This window comes from Antrostomus carolinensis, unplaced genomic scaffold (assembly GCF_000700745.2).
Source record: "Antrostomus carolinensis isolate BGI_N321 unplaced genomic scaffold, ASM70074v2 scaffold32873, whole genome shotgun sequence".
Lineage (NCBI taxonomy): Eukaryota > Metazoa > Chordata > Aves > Caprimulgiformes > Caprimulgidae > Antrostomus > Antrostomus carolinensis.
Window position 1 is genome coordinate 10,717 of NW_010303687.1, and position 15,531 is coordinate 26,247.

At 46.3% G+C, this 15,531-nt stretch overlaps 1 protein-coding gene across 1 annotated transcript; it reads left to right on the forward strand.

Annotated features, from left to right (window-relative positions):
• The first annotated feature begins 2,652 nt into the window (after positions 1 to 2,652).
• LOC104522027 (uncharacterized) lies at positions 2,653 to 10,171 on the forward strand. The gene is made up of 2 exons (XM_082931554.1): positions 2,653 to 2,959; positions 9,756 to 10,171. Exons 1-2 carry the CDS (start codon positions 2,700 to 2,702, stop codon positions 9,757 to 9,759), a joined length of 264 nt encoding a protein of 87 aa, XP_082787680.1. The 5' UTR covers positions 2,653 to 2,699; the 3' UTR covers positions 9,760 to 10,171.
• Positions 10,172 to 15,531: the final 5,360 nt, after the last annotated feature.

The window sequence follows — 15,531 nt, forward strand, 5'->3', positions numbered from 1 at the left end:
AGCCCACAAACTGTCAGGAGCTGGTAAAATAATTGCTTTGGACAGATAATAAAACATCCTCCAGCAAAACTAAGGTACTTAATATACTGCCCAAGTCCATTTCCCTTATTTCTGCTGTCCTCTTGCTTTTAATAATGGTTTAATGAAAAATTCAAAATTAATTGGAACTGGCATTAGACATTCACGTGTTCCAGTGAGGGTTTCACTACTTCAATATTTCATAAGCTAACTTCACTGCTATGCTTCTCCTTACCCTGGCTTTCACAGTCTAGAATATCATCTCTTTTCATAAAATGAAGGGTCCCAATATGGGCGGATGGGTCTACATGAGAAAAGTTTGCAACCACTTCATAGGCAGAGAAATAAAAAACAATAGCTGTGTGTTTTCTTTCTGCCTCCATCCCCCCTTTCTGTGTAATGATACTCATTTGAGCCTTGACTGGAAAGAGCTGTCCTAAAAATAAACAGGAGCCGTCTGAAAGGTGTCTGAGGGAGGTATCTGGCAGCTGTCAGGCTGTCACGTATGCTAGAAGGATGGAGCTGATGGACTGGCTGACACCAGACGGGCTCTGCTGAAATGAGAGTGCCTTATGCTTCCCTTGGCACTCACCGGGCAAATTCTGTTGGCCGGAGCCATCAGACCTCAGTGTGTCTGGGGCCTGATCCAGTTCTCACTGCCGTCAATGAGAGCCTGCCCTTGGATGGCAGTGGGAACTGGATCAGACCCTTGCTTTACCCCTGAGACTCTGGCTTTACACCAGGGATGTGTTTTGGCTCCCCAAGCAAATGTCACCCCAATAGAGAAGGATACACCGGGCCCCAGGCTTGAAAGCTTCTGTAGGTCTCTGAAAATGAGACCTACAGAAAATGAGACCTCTCACTGAGATGCCTAGATATGGGGAAAACAGCTTAACCTTTGACATTTTCTGTTATAACAGCTTTGCACCGCTCTGTGCCTCAGTTTCTCCTTCTCTATCAGGAGCAGTGTTGTCCTGTCTTTAAGATTATTGACACAGCTGGAGATCCAGGCATTGTTAAATGCTTCCAGATCATGACTGTGCTAAAAAGCATTCCTATTTCCCCCAAGGTGCTTAATGCACACGTTACACTATGCAGCAGTCACGAGATCAGCAAACAGAAACACAAGGCACTACATGACTCATCACAAGCCTTTGCAGCGACTCAGTGGCAGAGTGAGAACCAAAGAATCCCAGTCCCCACCAAAACAATCATACCTTTACAGCCATGGAATCTGGGAAAAAAATCTCATTAGCAGAAGCTTCAGTTCTTCTCAAGAGCTCAGGGAAATCTCTTTTGCCTGTAGTGTAACTGAAGATATTTGCTGCTGTTCTTGGCACAGACATAATGTGCTGGGGAGGGAAAAAGAAGGGAGGTGTGAAGACAGGGTGGAAACCTTGTTTCTCAATGGGAGAGCGGACACCTCTCTTGTTCTCAATGAGAGCTGACTGCCACCATATCTGAAAATCTGTCAGTTTGTTTTGTTATCTAGTGGGCAAGAGCAGCCCCTTTTTAGTGAAGAGCAGACTCTAAAGTCAACTATCTTGTAGTACCTTGATCTGAAAATACTGGTCTCTGTCGAGAAGAATGGACAAGGGAATTAATTCCTCTAATATGAGCTACAGGAAATTACCTACAAGATAAGAGGGTGACTTGATCTTTTTGAGGAAAAAAAAAAAATTACTTCCTTATCTTGATGATGTTTGCTCTGAAGTATCATCTTGTGACTGACAGAGTCTGCCTTGCAGGATCATTCAATTACAGCCAGCTCCTGTGGCTGGCATTGCTTCCTTCCTTTCAGAGGTGTCGTTGTTATTTACCAAAGTGTTGCTTTTTCTTCTTGGTATTCGGGGGCCTCTGTTGTCGTCCATTTGTGTGGTGTGCCTGCAGCCCCGTGATGCTGCTCCTGCTCACGTGCTGGAGCAGGATACAACCAGCCCTTCAACTAGGCAGGGATCTGAAAGGAAGAGGAAATCAAGATGATGAACCAGTGAGGAGCACGTGAGTCAATATCAGATACCCAATGGTATGATGAGCAACAAATGAGTCCTACCCCTTTTGGAGGGTCTCAGCCCATTTGCCTACAGTAACTCTGTAGATCTCCTAGGGGTAAACTGCACTAATGAGGGGTGTTCATACCAGCCAGGCCCTGTGTCTCCTTTAGGATGCTCTGTCTCTCCCTCATGAGGAATTTTTCACTATGCAGAGTACTTTTCTTCATTAAAATGGCCATGTTAAATAGCTGTGAGGTTCCTCAACGCCTACTTTGTTGAACTGATCTACTCCACAGCTGGCAACTTTTTAAGAGCAGGAGACACGAGGTTACTAAACCCATTCATTTCTCACATGCACCCACATTTCTAATGTCTATGGAAATCCAACTTTAAAATCCTCTGAGAGCCATTGGAATGAAGAGCACTTTGTGAAGACGTTGTAATTATGGGATTTAGGAGTGTGTGGAAATGATTCATGGAGACATTTCCCAGCCAGCAGGCTCTCGGAGCCAGGTGAGCTCTTCCCTGGAATGTGAAGCATGCAGCACGGCAACTGGGAGGAACAGGTTTGGCAGGACATTTTAAGTTGTTCACAGCAGACAGCCTCTTCAGAGCCACATCCCTGCTTTACCCACCTCCCAGCTGGATGTTCCTCTCTGCCACACTGTCCCTGGTGAGCTGGAGAGGATGGACACGCTGCGAAGGAGCCTTTCTCGCTGGAAGAGGTACCACATTAAGGTTCACCTGGCTGATGAGGACCTGATGATGCCCCTGACAGTCAAGCCCAGAGACACAGTGATGGACCTACGGGCTCACTTAGTACGGGAGGGTGTCACTTCCTGGAAGAAGACATTTTATTACAACTCCAGGCAGCTCGAGGAGCATGAGACTCTCAAAGAAGCTAATATCCAGAATGGTTCTGTCCTACTTCTTGTCAGCAATAAAAGGTAGGCAAGGAGCAAGTCTGCAGCGGGGGCGGCGCAAAGGAAGGGGAATGCTTTGAGTATCTCAGCCCCTTGGGACACTTTCCTGTTGGGGTTTGCAGAAAGTAGATCAGGAACTCAAACCCTGCAATTTCCAGCAGGTGGATTGAGATTCAAGGCTCTTCAGCTCCAGATATGCTGTGGTGTGAAATAAGGGGGTAAGAGGAGGAGGACATCTGGTTGATGCTGCCTGTCCTGTCTCTGATCAGGTCTCGCTTTCCCAACTACGTGACAAAGCACAGAGGGAGAGATAAGATGTAGAGAAGTGGAAGGGAGATTGTGAGACATGGGGGAGTGCTCTGGGAGCCTCTCCTCCTCATTCTTTCTTCTTGTGCCTGGCTCTCTCCATTTGTTTCTAGCAATTACCTTCTGCAGGTATCTGGGGGTGGCGCAGTCCTGCTTTGACAGGGAAGAGCTGTGAGCCTCCTGCTTACAGCAAAGCACGACGAGTGCTGGCCAGAGGTGGCCAGAGGCTGCAGCTTCCCAAAATGCGGCCATATCATGGCAGTTATGTACAGTGAGACTAGAGACTTCCAGGATAGCCAGTGCAAAGGAGATCTGGGCAAGTCTTATGTTCCAGTGGGAATGAAAGCTCAGATAATGGACCCCAGACCCACTGGCCCACAGGACAGTTTAGATTCAGTGGGGTGAATTTATGCCCACCTATGTTGTGTTTCCTCATGCCTGGTTGTTGCTGCCAACATGATTGATTCTGTGAAGCATTTTGGGGATACTGGCTAGAAGGGGTGCAGAGCACAGCACGGGTGTACTAATTCAGCTGTCTGAATTCTGAGCTCTCTGAGTTATGTGTCTACGCTGATCAGAGTTTCCTCTGCAGAAAAAACCTGCACTAAAGACTTCAGTTCCTGATTATATGCCACATACTGGAATGGTCCTATTTTCCAGTCCAGAGACAGCTTGAAATCTTACACAAAGAAGATTTAATAAAGCATTTCCTTTCAGAGCTCAGCCAGACACAAGAGATTTCACATCGCTCAGCTAACTGCAAACCCCAAGTCACCCACGGCCCCTTTCTCCAACATCTCATTTCAGTGCTCTGATTAACTTGGCTCAGCTCCTCCATTTCACCTTGTTTTTAATGGCAGGAGCATTTCTATTTGTTGTTGTTTCCAGTGTTTATTTTCCTAAATTGTACAGCCTAAAATTTTGGAGAGTAAAAACAGGATTCTGAGGGACTCGGTTGATGGAGTGCACATATTGATGCTCTTTTGACAGATGCCTGATTTCCATAACATGCTGTGCACCTTCCCACATGCTGCAAAAGCAGGGTGTAACCACAGCAATGCAAAAATCGCCAGGAGATCCTGTCCCCAGTGTTCAGGGTGACCACTTGAAGTCACTAGCCATTTTTTAAAATTTAGAGCCTTTTGCTGAAAGCTCCAGCTTAATTTTTGTGAGTACATGAAAAAGGGAGTGGGATTTCTAATATTTTTCTCCTTGATTTTATCAAAACCTTCCTGATTCCTGAACAAGCACCTTTGGCCAGTCTCATTCCTTTTCCCAGGGCTGGGTGCATTGTGCAGGGTGGACAGTCTCTCCTTGAAGTCACGTCTCACCTTGAGTTCTTGGACATGAAGGATTATTGTGTTGTGACAACCTCAGCTACTCCCAAAGTATTTTGTGTGGCAATAACGATAAATGCCCCAGTACTGGGGATACATTTCTCTAAAGGCTGTTGGGGTGACTGAGCTATTGCTGTAGCATCGTCCCTCTAGATAGCTCTGAGATGTGCTGTGTGTGGCTTGGCAGTCACCACCCTGCTCAGTCCAGAGTCCTGGGCTGAGTGCAGCCTCTGTGACTCAGCACCTTCCCAGCTCCTCAGCGTGCAGAGGGCTGTTTTTTAGAGGGCTCTTTCTATCACTTAAACTAGGAGTTAGGAAATACAGAGTGGGAGAAGGCAGGCACTGCACCGCATTGCAATTGAGATTACAGTGCTGTTTTGAGTCTATTTGGCTAGATCTTTAGGTATTACAAACCCTTTTTGCTTCAGTGGTGTCCATGGAGATATGCTGGTGTGTATCAGGTGGGTAACTGTGCAACCTTGGGGAATATGGGAGAGTAGCCTATGCAGTGCTGGGACTGTCTAGGAGACACAGGAGCAAAGAGGAATAGAGACCATGCTGCTGGGTTTGGCCAGCAGCCCTGAGGATTTAAGAGTTGGCTTTAGCACTTCACCGACTCAGTGAAGTATGGACCCTCTCCATCAAAGGTCGGCATCTACTTCTTAAGTTCTCGCTGAAAATTTTGGTGTCTCCTACTGAGATGCCAGCTAAGCAGAGCTGTATTAATTCCAAAAGTAAAGTTGTTCTGATTGCCAAGGTCTGTAGCTCAGTGTCGTGCCTATAAATATTAATGGTCACTCTGTATGCCATGTGTTCCTACAAGGGGCTCACGGGACAGTTTACTTTGAACCAGAGAAAACATGAAAATGACCCTATTTTTCACCCACCCCACCGCCCCCTTAATGCTTTTCTAGATAATTGGCATTTAGCAAAGGCCAACTCAGCATTTCCACTTCTTGCTCGTGTTTTCTGGGGTTTATAACTTAGTCATAAAAATTCACTTAAGGCAGCAGCTTGGCAGGAAAGGGATCAGCATACCAGCTAATGCTGAAAATTTATTTAGACCTTAGTGTCCAAAAGTTCGAGCAAGCCATTTTGGAGTTCAGTCAACATGACCTCTCGCCCTGGGAAAACATAGAGACAAGCCAGAACTGGGAATATCACATCCACTGAGGGTGCAATTCCCCCTTGCGCAGAGCTTGTTAATCACATTACTGCTGCACTGATAGAGATTGCAATCCTGTTGCAGTAGGAGCTGAGCAAAGAACACGCTGAAAAACAGTTTCTGCCCTAGAGAACTACATATTATAATAACATGGTTTGCAAGTGGGTAAAATGAGCAAAGCAAGACTTGAAAAGTGAATGAACAAGAAGAGAGAAATCCCCCAGCTCAGTGGCCTTGGGCCAGCCTGTGATGTTCAAGCCATCGATGCTCAAAGCAAGACCACCAGCAAGTCTTGACATGAAAAAAGAAGCCATACAGCCCAGATGCAAGAGCATCCACAAAGGCATGCAGCAGGCTGGCCCAAATGCCCCGGGCGTGATCAGTCCTGGCACTGTGGACCACGCCACGGCAGAACCTGTTTGGCTCGCTCTGGAGGCGGTGTAGGGCCCCAGAGCCAGGTAGCTGCTCAGCTGGTCTGGTGGTGATGTGGGAGTTCCTGAAACTGGCATGACTCCTCCCAAATTTTGTCTGCTGCAGTGAAGCCACCTGGATGTTCTTTGGGGGCTGCATGCTGTGGAGCACCAACTGAAGAGGCCTCTCACGGTGTAGTCACCAGCACTGCTGGGTACTGGGAGTATGGCATTAGCTGCTCCTTGTTGATAATTTGTGGGCTGCATTTTGATGTTTGATGTTAGGTGAAGTGATATTGTCTTAAACTGGTGAATCCACCACTTTACCCACGAGCTATTTCAAATAGAAGATAGAAATGGGTGATCCAGAGTAATTCCTAGATGTGCTGTGTGCCTGTCACTGACTGTTCCTAAGGATGTACAGCTCCAGCTGGATCTGGAAATGGTATAAGCACAAGCACATTGACAGAGCCCTTGCACTTGGTTTCAGGCTCCTTTTGTGTGCGGTCACCTCTAGCAGTCAGTTAGACAAGGTCTGTACTAATAAATAAACCAGTACCATGACTGCTCTCTGTTACAGTGCTGGAGTTTTGGGCGAGTCCAGATGATCAGGAGCTAGCATGGGCCAGGGACTGTTCCTCATGGGCTGTCTGAACATGTCCACGCAGGTTTGGAGGGTAAGAATTTAATATGAAAATGTTGGCCATTCTGTGCCTGCCAGCAGTCCTCTCTCTCAATGCAGAAGGAACTCCCAGGCACAGTTAATTTACTGGCAAAGACTCAGTCACAGCACATGGGATCCCCTCAGTCTTTTAGAAGCCGAGGGTCACTGAGGCCAAGCAGCTATTCTCATCATAGATGGTTTGCCCAGAGAATGGAGTTCAGTAAGTCATCGGTGAATAGGTTAAATAAAGTAGATGTCGGCACTGAGTTTAGCAGAAGTCTATTATCTGGAATCTCTTGGTGTTGATTTTCTGGCCTGGAGCCACCTGAAAACATCTATCTTGGGGCATTAGCTCAGTTACCATAACAACTCATCTAAGAACAACTCCTGACAGCTCAAAGAGCAGACCAAGGTCCCACGTGGTATATAAGCCACTCTTAGGTCAAGATAAGCACGTGCAGGATTCTCCCTTTTCTGCAATCCAGCCTCAGTGTCCCTGGTGACTGCCAGGGCTTTACGAGCTTTAAGATGCTTGGGACCCTGCTTTATCATTCAGAGGCTGTTCAGCCTCGTTTTCCAAAGGTCCATCCACTGATGGAGCTACCTCCTGGCAGAATAACAAAACCATCCATCTTTGGGGAACCCGCCTAATTCCCTTATTTGCATTCAGTTTCCAGTCTCTAATTTCTGGCCTTATAAATGAAAACTATGACTGAGCCTCGGCATGAGAATGATGAGTGAGCCACTCGCATAAGGTCTGAGCTGATCCTAAGAAACTGCTGCCTACATTTGAGTCCCGTGATGACATAAGGATCAGCGTTTGACACAGACACTTGGCAGTAGCTCAGGTCAGGTTTGCATTACTCACTATCCTGTCACCCCTTCTCACACTCAGTGGAATTGCCTCAGAAGGAGTCACCAAGCACAGCAGATGATGCTGGATCTCTAGAAAGAGAAACCAGAAAAATAATGGGATCTACACAGTTTGACCCTGCATAGAACGCAGATATTACAGCCCAGACGTGAATTAAGTCCCTTACACTGGGTTTCAGCATGGTTTTGTGACGCCTGCTCCTTGGACTGACCTTCTAGCTTCTGGAGTTGCTCAGCAATTACTCCTCAGCACGAAGAGGAGACTTTTTCCTCCCATCCAACAGACTAGAGACTTGCCCTGTTAAGCTTAGGCCTAGCAGCAGGCTCCAAGGCATCTCACAGTAAGATAATGATCCTTTAAATAGCACTGGGAGCCTCTCTTCTAAGGGAGAACTAATTAAGTTCTTCAGCACATGCTTAGACATATGTTGACCTGGTATGGCCCTAACAGGCCTGCTTACATCTACTGGATAAATAACACTGGCTTAAAAAATATCCTCCTAGAGACGCGTTACTTAGGCAACAGGCAGGTGGGGGACTGACTTCTCCATCTCTGTGGCTGAAGGTAGTTTTTATGTGTATTACTCACAGGCCAAGTTCTCTGCTGGTGTAAACTATTTGCAATCAGTTACATGATTTTTAAGTTCCAAAAGCACCGGTGCAGTTACCTCTGCTGATATCTTGCAGCGTACAGGCCAGAAAACGACACCTGTATTTAGCTCAGTTACTTACTGTTCAGCCCAAGAAGCTCATTTAACAAAAGCAGAGGGTTGCATCAGTGGAGAACATGGTCCACAGAATCTGAATTCCTCCCCTGTGCAGTTGCATGGGATTGCAGTAGATGAAACTGAGCTAATGTGTCCCACAGGGTGTCTGTCTTGGCTCTAGGCAAAGAATTAATGAATGGAAAGTATATTCTAAACTGTATTTTTTTCTGGTGTGATACGGCACAGCTTCCTGGACTTCTCTGTATTTGTACTGATTTATACCAGGTGAGGATTTTGCCCAGTTGGAATAAATATCCTCTCTTCTATCCTGTTTTTTTATGGGGCAGATGTGCTACAGGGTGGGCTACAGCAAATCCTTGGCTATTACAATCCCCTGAAATTTCAAGTGAGGAAGCAAGTGCTGGAATATGAATCCTGTTCTGGGTTTTGCAGAAAAGCCAACCAGTGATTTATATTAGCCTAAGTAGACCTGTAGTGTCCTTTGCTAGGACCCAACATAAAAACTCACCCCATAAACTTTGAACTTCACTAAGTCCTGGTGAAACGTTTGCAGCACAGGCTCAGTTTCTTGTCTGTGTAACTGCAAAGAGCAATTCACAGCAGTCAAAAGACTCAGCCCTGCACTTACTGGCTCAGCTGGGTGGGGTGGCTGCCTGGTGGAGCTGCTGCCTACAGGCCATGAGTATCTTGGTTGCAGTCCAAGGCACAATGATGAGCTCTCTAAGCAAATGCTAGCCCTGAAGAGGTACCCCTAGAAACTTGGAAGAGCTTCAGCCTCTGTTCCAGAGACCCCAGGTGGTAGCCCTAGATGACTTCTAAGGGTCTTCAGAAGAGCAACTAAGAAAGTAATCCTACTTTTGCTAAGCTTAAGTCTTCTATGCAGGGTCTGCACCCCTGTCAGAAAATGTTTATGGAACCATAACCCTAGAAAACCACTGTTTAGTGCTAATGCATGCGGGTGAGCGTGTCTTAGCAATTCGAGCTCTGTCTTACTGTAAACAACCTTCAAGTGCTCCGAAAGCTACAGGTTACTCTGTTCTGAGATGAAAAATGGATTTCCAGTAGCATGCACTAAAGAGGGAGAGCCTTGCCTATAGGAAAAAGGCTTCCAGAGAGTTGCAGGTTATCTGGAGGGTGAAGGCATCTTTTGCAGAAGGACAAAGAGGTCTGAAACCCTGCAACTGGTTTATCCTCAGCTGTACAGTATGACTGAAAAATCAAGAGTCAGAGGATCATGTTTATATTCTCCCCACGCCAGGGTCAGTGCCTCCTTGGTCAAATGCCATTTCTGATTGTATGTTTACAGTGTTCCAAGTATTTGCCTCTTTCTTTTTCAGATAATGCCAAAGAGCACAGCCAAAGCCATGAGAGATGGGGAGTGTGACAAGGGCTGAAGGGAAGCAGATGGAAGAGCTCTTGGCCGTGGAAAGGCAGCCCCGCCACCAGCATTTGGTAAGTCCCTCCCTGCACACCAGCTCAAGGACTGTTCAGAAAGCAGCTCCGAGTGTTTTCAGCACAGTGCCCATGAATAATTAACCCAAATAGAACAACAAATAACATTTCCTCATCAGCATGCCATGTGGCCTCAGCTGCCAAAGGAGAAGCGTGGGTAAGACTGACTCAGCTCCTGAGGGCAGTGAATCAGAAATGCCCATGAAAGGTTGAATTCTGCCTGGGTGATGAAACAAGAAGGTGCTGAGGTGGACTCTAGGGCCCTAGATGGGGACATCCTGGGAACGAGACTCCTTCCAACTCTCACAGGATTCCTCAGTAAGTTGCTGATCTTGGCCTTTGTTTTCCGAGATGTAAGTTTGAGATAATTGATTCTTCCCTTTCTCCCACTCTTTGTCCATCCAGCTGTAAGTGACTCTAAGGTTAGAGACTGTCTGGGCTCCTGAGCAGTTCCTACACAGCAGGGCCCCGATTTCCAGGCTGAAGGCTCTGCACAGGAAATAAGCAGTAAGCACACTATGGACAGTCCTGGAGCTTGGCAGCCTTTAGATACCCAAAGGACAGAGATTGGCTGGTCACTGTTACAGCAAATACCTCACCTGATATTAGGGACCCATTGTTACACCAAAACTGCCTTATTTTTGAGACAGAGTTTAGAAGGCAACAAGCTTCCTTGTGTTGTTCTTCCATCTATGTTCCAGTCCTCCAGCTCCAATAATTTCTGAATCAGCTGACCTGATTCAACCCAGTCTGATAGAAAGAAAAAGGTCTCACAGACCCAAGATTCCTGCAATTTTCATGAAAAAACAGCAGCTGGATAGAAGAGAGACATTTAAGTTAATATTCTACTGAAGGGAAAGGTAATTACACCTCTTGCTCCCTATTTATTTTGAGATGCTGCAGCCAGGTGACCAGCTGGCATTTAGATACTGGCTGGGCAATCAGCATCTGCTCAGCTTCAAACCAGCTCCTGCACTTGCTGCCCCTTTCCTGCAAAGCAAGAAGCTGTTGGGAAGAGCCGAGGACTTTGCTGGAGAGGTCTGGAGGGAATAAGGATGCCCTGGGGATATTACAGTGAGCTGGGAGCACCAAGAAAGGAAGAAATAAAAAGCAGGTGTAATACACAAATAAGAAGGAGAACGGGTTTCACCAGTTTCCCTGCTCACAGAACAACTTGATTTTTAGGTTCAAACTAATTTTCAGGACAAAATGGATGTTTCTTTAACCACTACAGTACTTTCCCCAGAAAATTTCAAGGACTGGTAACTGTCTTACCAAACCTCCCAAACCTGCATTTTCTGTTTTTCAACTGAAAAACATGCTTTTATGGACTTCTTTGGCAATGAGAAAACATTTTCTTTTTTCCAATAAAAATATTTGAAGAAAAGCTACAGAAAATTGAGTTTCTCATTTTCCTTTTCTTTTTTTTTTTCCTGGGAACAAAAATATTTCCCCAAGTACTTCCTCAGACCTTGCACAGAAGGAGGTTCTAAGATAAAGACGTGAACATAGACACAGCTGAAGATCTTTCAGCCCAAGCAACTGAGATGGACAAAGAGTGGGTTGCAACTAAGCATGGGAAGGAGAAATGTGACTTTTCCAAGGTCAACCAACAAGCTGGGTGCACAGTGGAGAGTGTGCTGGCACTGTTGGGTCAGCATTTCTGACACTTGACCATGCGACGCCTCCGCGTGTCTGTCTGTCCTGAAATAATGAGTTTCTTGGAGCAGAGCCAGTCCTTTCCTGAGTGCTTGGAAAGTGTCTCAGCACAGCCCTAGGTGCAGTCATAAATAATAATTTTAATAATAATAACTTTAAAGTGGAGGTGTGCCACTGAAGATGGGACACACTCAGCAACAGAGTCCTAAATCCATGTCCCTCTTTTAGTAGAAGGTACAGTTTGCCTCACAAAGCCTGGGGAACCAGTATCTGCTTCTCTGGACCTAATAATCACAGTCTTCTGCTCTGCAAAAGGCAAACTGACCTGAGCTGAATTAGGTCCAGTATCTAACACCTCATGCCAGTAGCTGGCAGCTCTGGTCAGCTCTGGAAGGCTTTTTGCAGCTCAGGGGGATATCTGGAACAAGTAAATTAACTGTGGTGGTGTGGGGAGCTGCCTGGACTAATGTTTTTTTCAGAGATAGGCTTTGATTGACACTTCAAATCTGCCTGACAATCTTTTATTCTAAGTGCAGTTGCTGCCTTTCTTCAGAGCAGAAAGAGCTGGTTTGGTTGCTGTCCTTCAAATGATGAATCTTATCACATGGGAAAAAGAAGAAAAAAACCTGCAAACCACCTGGAAACAGCTACAGGTACAGCATAAACTGAGGTAAAACTAACTGGATCTATTTGAGGTATTTCTGTTTCTTCCCTTTATGCCATAATCCGATGCAAGATACATGAGCAAAGAGGCTGTGCTCTGAGGAACAAGAGCTGACTGCTTGCTTTCTTTATCTGACTGTTCATTATGTTGTTGTTTTCCCTCAAGAGATTTTTAATGCTTTGCAGATAGGGCTGTGCCACCCTCCAGTGAGGAGAGGACTGGGAAGTCAGTGGGACCACACTTTTACTCGTTCTACGCTGCCTCTTCTACTGCCTGTCCTCCCCATGCTGCCTTTTACTCCTTAGTTTCAGGCATCCTTAATGCTTGCTAAATACTGGGATCACACCATTCAGCTGCTGTCACCATTCAGAGGTGACAGCCACTTTTGACAATCTAATTTAGACATTTGGGGTTTACCTGAGTCTGGCCAAGAAGGTCAAGTCTCCAAATGAGCAGAGGCACACTTCGAATCCTCTTCTGGATGCCCACTTAGGTGAGAAAATAGATCTCGTTTGAGATGTTGTGTCTCTCCTCACTCCTCTAGGTCCATCAAAAAAACTGCCAGGGTCTTTTGACTGCAGAGTACAGGGCTGCTGTTGTATGTCCAAATACCAGGAAAGATTCTGACAGTAAGGCCTTCTCTGATATGGATGTTTCCCTTATTTTCTGTGGACACAGGTGTGGACAAGACCACGTACCAAAGCTGAAAGGCGTGTAAGCTCCTGTCTGCACGTCAGCCTGGGCGTACTGCAAGATGGAGACGTTTGCAACTTCTCATGCTGCACCACAGCTGGGATTTCTTCTTATCAGGAGTGTTTATCTTTGGGATCCTGCTATTGATGGGGCATCACAGACAGGATTACCAAAAGCATTGCTGTTCGCTGCTGCATTCACCTCCACCTTGGAGTCACAGCCAGGCCTTCCCAGCCAGCTCCTTTTCCTGAGCTTCATGAGCAGAAGACAAGCCCAGGCAGGCCATCTCCACCAGCTGCTGTGTTTCAGCAAGGCAGCTCAGGCTGAGGCACGTTTCAGCAGCTCTTCTGTGCTTCTCCTGTAGCTGAGCTGTGGATGCATCAAGTGCTTCGGTTTACAGGGCCGTCGGCCTGGCAGCTTTTCTCAGCACTAAATTTACTTTTTAAAGTTACATCAGTGTCATACCCAGAGGGAATGGAGGAACAGATGCAGCCTGTGAAGTCTGGCTTTAATTCACCTGCCTCATTTAATTTCCTGCCCTGCCTTCTAATCAATGAATCTGCACTAGCAGCCCTGGGAATACAGAGGGTTGTTTTTTTTTCATATACAGGAGAATTCAGCACAGTGGCTGTGCTGGCTGAGCTTGCAGGGTCTTGAGCTGGCTCTGTCACATTTCCTTTGAGGCTGCTTCCTTATGGATTTCCTTCCCCCAGAAGCACTTGCACACACACTCCAACCCACGGCAGCTGCACTACATTTCCTTGCAGGGGCTTGTTGGTACAGGGCAGCTGTGCCACGTTAGCCTCTCTTAGTCAGGCTGGCTGTGCTGTGTTCCCTCCTGGAAGTGCTCTCCTTCTAGGTGCTCCCAATTTTCAACCACGTGGTTTTCTTTTCAAGGCCACATGCTGCTTTCTGGGGCCCTGTCCCACTACCTCAGACAGGCTGCTAAGACCAAATGTGCCTCATTACCTCCCAGGGCTCCCAGTAACATTGTGGGACCAGTGGTGCTTTGCAGGGGCTCCTTTCTTGAGGCAGCTCACTCGCAGGGTCTTCAGGCCAGGCCATTGTGCCATACTGGCCCCACGGTGTGTCACTTCCCAGGTGTCCCTTCACCAAGGACAGTAGCACCATCTCACCCCAAAGGTGCTTTCAGGACTACATCTCCTCAGACACTCAGGGCTATGAGGAAGCCCTGATAAATGGCAATTTTATTCTGGTTAAGCAGACTCCCACTGTCCTGTTTTTTGGGGGGTTTTTTTGAGCTTATGTTAATTCCAGGCAGTGCTGCCCTGTTGCTTAATCAGCTGGTGTCAAAACCCTGGGAGATGGGAAGACTGTCTTTGGCTGGTAGCACCTATTTTGTGATGTTGCTGCTTTACCTCATGTATTATAATCTGTATCAGATTGCTCTTTGCCTGCTAAAATGGACAATTAGGATCCAGTTGTAATGCAAATTGCACGGTAGAATAAAAACCGTGGGGAACAAAATCACAAATAAGTATTTATGTCAGCCTCTGTTACCGCATGATGGGTCCCGCTCCGTTACTGCTCGCTGTGAAGCATCAGACAGAGGAGAACCTGGTGTGCCTTTGTGTTTTATAGGCACGAGCTGCAGAGCTGCTCTGTGTAAGGCTGCCTTTAGGCTCTCGTGGGCCCCGATAATGTGTATGTGTGCAAACCTAACAGACAGATTGCCGCCTACACTGGAAATTTGATGATTGCCTTGTTTTTTCAAGGCTCTGTTTTATATACTGCAGGCTAAATCCATGGGGTAATTTCCAATCTCTCTGCACAGGGCTGAGATGACATGGTGAGAGAAGCGTAGAGATGCTGAAATTTCAATCTGCCACATAATGTGCTCCTAATACTGATAGCCTTGTAAGTGTGGTGTTGTCATTGGTGGCGTTGCAGTTGTTCTTGTAATTTTTGTCTTCCCATATTTGGTGCTAAATGTTGTAAATTAAGAGAACTATTTAAATTTGTAAAGGAATCTAAAGTTACTGTGGAATTAAACACACAGGAGTCCTGCAATTGCAAATGGAAGAGGTATGTCTTCATTTAAAATGGCAAGCCACATCGACGTAAAGGGATAGGCTGCTGGTGTAGCTGCTTTTATGGCATATCAGCTTTGCAGTAAAATATTTCCCCAGGTCCTGGGTCACAAAGATTCAAGCTGCCCCTTTTCACAGCAAAACTCATCTTTGGGAACTGTGGTGGAATATCCATGCTTATAAAGTCAGGAGACAAGTGTTTTTAGGGTTAGCTGGGCTTGTATAGTACCTGTAAGATCCGGAGTGAGAGCAATGCCTGTTCACGTCCCAGTGAAACGGTGGCTTCTCGAGGACAGCAAAGAACAAGTGTGAGAGGTTGTGCAGCCAGATGGATGAGCTGAGTTCAGAGTCCTCCTAGAAGCTACGGCAACAGAGCTTGTATATCTACTCAGAAAAGCCTTTGCAACTACCATAAATGACTCTAAATGGCCTTATTTTCCCGCTAGCACCGAAATAAACAGCTTCAATGGGGAGGAGTAAATCCATTTGATTGCACATGTTGCCGGGAATAACCCTCTTATTAGTTATTAGCAATAACCCAATCTATCACTAGCAGCGTGGCCACCAAAACAGCCAGCCTTATCTGTCAGAGAA